The sequence below is a fragment of the Pinus tabuliformis genome, chromosome Q, assembly GCF_031772625.1.
Source record: "Pinus tabuliformis cultivar Carrire ecotype Pingquan chromosome Q, CPIR1, whole genome shotgun sequence".
Taxonomy (NCBI): domain Eukaryota; kingdom Viridiplantae; phylum Streptophyta; class Pinopsida; order Pinales; family Pinaceae; genus Pinus; species Pinus tabuliformis.
In genome coordinates, this window is record NC_142296.1 from 1292648695 (window position 1) to 1292653343 (window position 4649).

Below are 4649 nucleotides of genomic sequence, written 5' to 3' on the forward strand. Positions count from 1 at the left end.
AGAAACAACATAACTCGAAATAATCTACTTGCTCATGGTAAGCATATGATATTCAAGACTACTTGCCTATAAAATGCATCAGAACATGCCAATTCAAACTCCCACTACGACAAGTTCAGGTGTCCGCTGACTGAAGATTACGAAATAACTTCGGAACTCACATAAAAGAAAGCAATAAATTCAGAGGAAGACAGAAAGGGAGATATTTTTCAGCATGCATAGCAGCACACATGCCTGCGCGCAGACAGAGAGGGGAGAGAGGGATTCCCATTATTGCAGAATTAAGTTTTCATCAATTAACATATATAGATAACAGTTTTATAGCATTTGCTCAGTTATTACTAACAATCAATATAACAACAATTTATGCAGACAATATTATTATATGAACACTTGGGTGACAATGCGCACTTGATCATATAAGTTGCAACCCTTATTCACTTCCTAGCACAAGATAAAACTCGATGACATCTTTAATCAACAGCCATATTTGAAGGAACAGTTAGCTTTTACTATTTGAATGCGTCTGGCTTCTGAAGCTGTTTCCATCCACTGAATTTTTTTATCTACTTCCAATCCAGCATATCTAGAAGCCATAAAACCTCGATGTCGGAGTTCGCGGCATCGCAAAAGTCCACTTCAATACCAAAGACATCCATTTTTCCATCTTGAGCATCCACCAGCAACAATGCAAACCAGGCTCGAATCTCTGATACAAAGGGATATGAGGGAGAAAATTGCAAGTAATCATAAGCAAGTGCCCTGTATGCCGGTCCATCAACATAATCAAAGCCAGATTTGTCAATAATGCAAGCAACTTTATCACTGTCTCTTCGCCCTACTAGAAGAGAAACATGAATGCTCTCATTGAACACAACCCGGAACCTGGGACTCACGGGAATTGTCATCTTGCAAGTTAGGTTTCTCAAATGATCCCTCATGATATCGCAAATTCCAGGAGGGGGGTTTATAATCCCCGACTGAAGGAGCGCGCCGGGGACTACATCTGAATAAACCGACTTTTCATCCAGCCATATATCAACATAGAATTCTATATCATCAAAGGACAGTCTGGGAGCCGGGAGGGGACTGCGCTGCCGCTTGCAGAGATTCGTGTAAAGTTTGTGATAGCCCCGTGAAGCCCCAATTGGAGGAGACCCTTTGGTTTTGCAAATAGATGGCCATCTCTTTGCACACAAATCCTTCCAAAAATAATCATCTCTGGCTAGATCTCTCCACCGCGTGCATACACACATACAGGAGGCTAGGTCTACCCCATTCATGAGTGGGAAAATGCCCTTTAGCACCTCTTCAGAGCACCAACCCTCTGCCATTTTTGGAAATGGAACTAACTGCCAAAAATCAATCAATAACTAACCCTGGCCCTCAACCAGATTTCTGCATTTTAGAGGATACACAAACCTTAACCAAATTTGTGGAATTTATAGAATATACAAGCCTGGACCTTGACCAGATTTATGGATTCTTCAGAAAACCCATATTGTTACAAACTTTCTTTGTGGCGTCCATTTTGTTTACTGGACAAATTTCGTTTTTCTTTAGACCAAAGAAAAGCAGCCCAAAACCCCGCTAGTCAAATTTCTCACCTGCAAATACAAGACTGGAATAATTCTAGAGAGCTTTAGCTCTCCTTGGAATATTGTGTGTATAGAAATCCTAATTAACGGGCTTTCTTATCAGATAATGCACTGGTCAAAGCTAGTTTAAGGATAAATTTGTGAATAGCAGAGTCTAATACAGGACGTATTCAGTAATCTACCCCACCAAAACAGAATGTGTAAAGTTGGCATAGAGTAAATCATACAATGAGAAAGCTACTAACCATTCATTTCAGAAAAAGACCTGCAATTTTATCTCTGCTCGTCCATTCCAATTCATCTGGTAAGTTCGATCCAGTCCTCCATTGAAAAACAGAAAAGCAAAACAATAGAAGAATCCAATGTTTGAAGTCAAACGAAAAGCTCGCGGAATTCAATTTTCACTGCTTAATACTCTAAAGCTGTGGTGCTCAAGGTTGGTTGTGTGAGCGTGTTTGACTGGTAGGGTAGTGGGGTCGGTATATTTTTAATAAAATTTACTATAATTTAATACTTAATTTGTAATGGATAATTATTATTATTTATAAATGCAGATGTATTTGTATGGAGTTGTCTATAATGCGACTTTTTGAGATTCCGGTGACGGAATCCGGCGGAAGAAATTGAGATGAAATCATGATTTGTTGCAGTTAAAATGGTTTTTTAACTGCATATTCGGATTCAGCACCCTGAAAAACCCCTGGGACGGTTTCATTGTGCAGAAATTAGCTATCAAACTTGGATTCCAATAAATTACTGCCGGATTTTCACCGGAAAAAAATCGCCGGAAAGGCTTTCAAAAAGTCGCGTTAAAGACTACTCCTATTTGTATTTATTATTATTATTGAAAAATTATATTTTATTTAAAATAATTTAATAATAATATAAAAGAAAGTAGATATTTATTTATATGGAATATACTTGGTTAGGTTTTTAAGTTATTTATTTGTTTTTAAAATAGTTTTTCAATAATCAATTAATTTAAGATTAGATACCATTTTGTGATTCAACTATGTTAAGTAAGTTATTCATCTATGACTATTTCCATGAGAGGTAGTTGTAACTGACTAATTTCTCATGATTTTTTAATAGTCCACTTAGCACTCATTGCATCGGGTGATGCTCACAAGGGTGAAGGGGTGAAGAAGTGGGGTTGAAACTAGTTTGAATAGTCCACTTAGCACTCATTGCATCAAGTGATGCTCACAAGGGTAAGGGGTGAAGAAGTGGGATTGAAACTAGTTTGAATAGTCCACTTAGCACTCATTGCATCGGGAGATGCTCACAAGGGTGAAGGGGTGAAGAAGTGGGATTGAAACTAGTTTGAATAGTCCACTTAGCACTCATTGCATCGGGTGATGCTCACAAGGGTGAAGAAGTGAGATTGAAACTAGTGAAATGAATCACATAGCATCAATCATCACTTTCGAGGCTTGCACCCGGTAACCAGGACTTCCCGAGAGGTCACCCATCCCAGATCGCCTTTGGCTCAAGCACGCTTAACTGTGGAGTTTTCCCCACAATCAAGCCCACTTAGATTGCTACCCCATTTGCAAAACCTTAGCAAGTATTGTGCCTCATGAACCATTCAAGTAGAGTTCCCTTCACTCTTTTGAATTAAGTATTGGGGTTTTCGCAGTGCATTATATTAGATATCATTTTGGGATTCAATTGCGTTAAGTAAGTCATTCATCTATGACCATTTCCATGAGAGATAGTCGTAACTGACTAATTTCTCATGATTTTTGAATAGTGCACTTAGCACTCATTGCATCGGGTGATGCTCACAAGGGTGAAGAAGTGGGATTGAAACTAGTGAAACGAATCACGTAGCATCAATCATCACTTATGGGGCTTGCACCCGATAACCAGGAGTTCTCGGGAGGTCACCCAACCTAGATCGCCTCTGGCTCAAGCGCGCTCATCCCAAAATGATATCTAATATAATGCACTGCAAAAGCCCCAATACTTAATTCAAAAGAGTGAAGGGAACTCTACTTGAATGGTTCATGAGGCACAATACTTGCTAAGGTTTTGCAAATGGGGTAGCAAGTTAAGTGGGCTTGATTGTGGGGAAAACTCCATAGTTAAGTGCACTTGAGCCAAAGGCGATCTGGGATGGGTGACCTCCTAGGAAGTCCTGGTTACCGGGTGCAAGCCCCGGAAGTGATGATTGATGCTATGTGATTCATTTCACTAGTTTCAATCCCACTTCTTCACCCTTGTGAGCATCACCCGATGTAATATGTGTTAAGTGGACTATTCAAAAATCATGAGAAATTAGTCAGTTACAACTACCTCTCATGGAAATGGTCATAGATGAATGACTTACTTAACGCAGTTGAATCCCAAAATGATATCTAATATAATGCACTGCGAAAACCCCAATACTTAATTCAAAAGAGTGAAGGGAACTCTACTTGAATGGTTCATGAGGCACAATACTTGCTAAGGTTTTGCAAATGGGGTAGTAAGCTAAGTGGGCTTGATTGTGGGGAAAACTCCACAGTTAAGCACGCTTGAGCTAGAGACGATCTGGGATGGGTGACCTCCCGGGAAGTCCTGGTTACCGGGTGCAAGCCTCGGAAGTGATGATTGATGCTATGTTATTCTTTTCACTAGTTTCAATCCCACTTCTTCACCCTTGTGAGCATCACTCGATGCAATGAGTGCTAAGCGGACTATTCAAAAATCATGAGAAGTTAGTTAGTTACGACTACCTCTCATGGAAATGGTCATAGATGAATGACTTACTTAACGCAGTAATGCACTGCGAAAAACCCCAATACTTAATTTAAGATTATTATTAAATCAAGTTAAATATCGTATTGACATATAAAATCTTTTTTATTTATAAAATAAGAGATTTAATTAATAAAATAAATAAAAGTATGCATAATACAAATTTTTAAATTTTGCTTCAAAACCAAAGAAGAGTTTTAATTTTGTAATTTTAATCTTTACATAAAAATAAATTTATTTAATAATAATATAATATTTTTAAATTTATAGTCTGTTTGGGGTAGCTCAAGTGGCGATGGTCGTGGAATG

The 4649-nt window shown here is 38.5% G+C and overlaps 1 protein-coding gene across 3 annotated transcripts; it reads right to left on the reverse strand.

Moving 5' to 3' along the window:
• Positions 1-247: 247 nt before the first annotated feature.
• On the reverse strand, positions 248-2041 carry LOC149224558 (F-box family protein). 3 transcript variants are annotated; one of them, XM_089386155.1, is made up of 2 exons: positions 1844-2041; positions 248-1607 (listed from the first exon to the last, which is right to left on the reverse strand). In XM_089386155.1, the coding sequence occupies exon 2, from the start codon at positions 1332-1334 to the stop codon at positions 567-569; it is 768 nt and encodes a 255-aa protein (XP_089242281.1). In that variant the 5' UTR covers positions 1335-1607; positions 1844-2041; the 3' UTR covers positions 248-566. The 3 variants fall into 3 exon arrangements, with proteins under 3 accessions (XP_089242281.1, XP_089242279.1, XP_089242280.1); XM_089386153.1 differs by having other exon boundaries at positions 248-1621; XM_089386154.1 differs by having other exon boundaries at positions 248-1677.
• Between the last annotated feature and the right edge of the window lie 2608 nt (positions 2042-4649).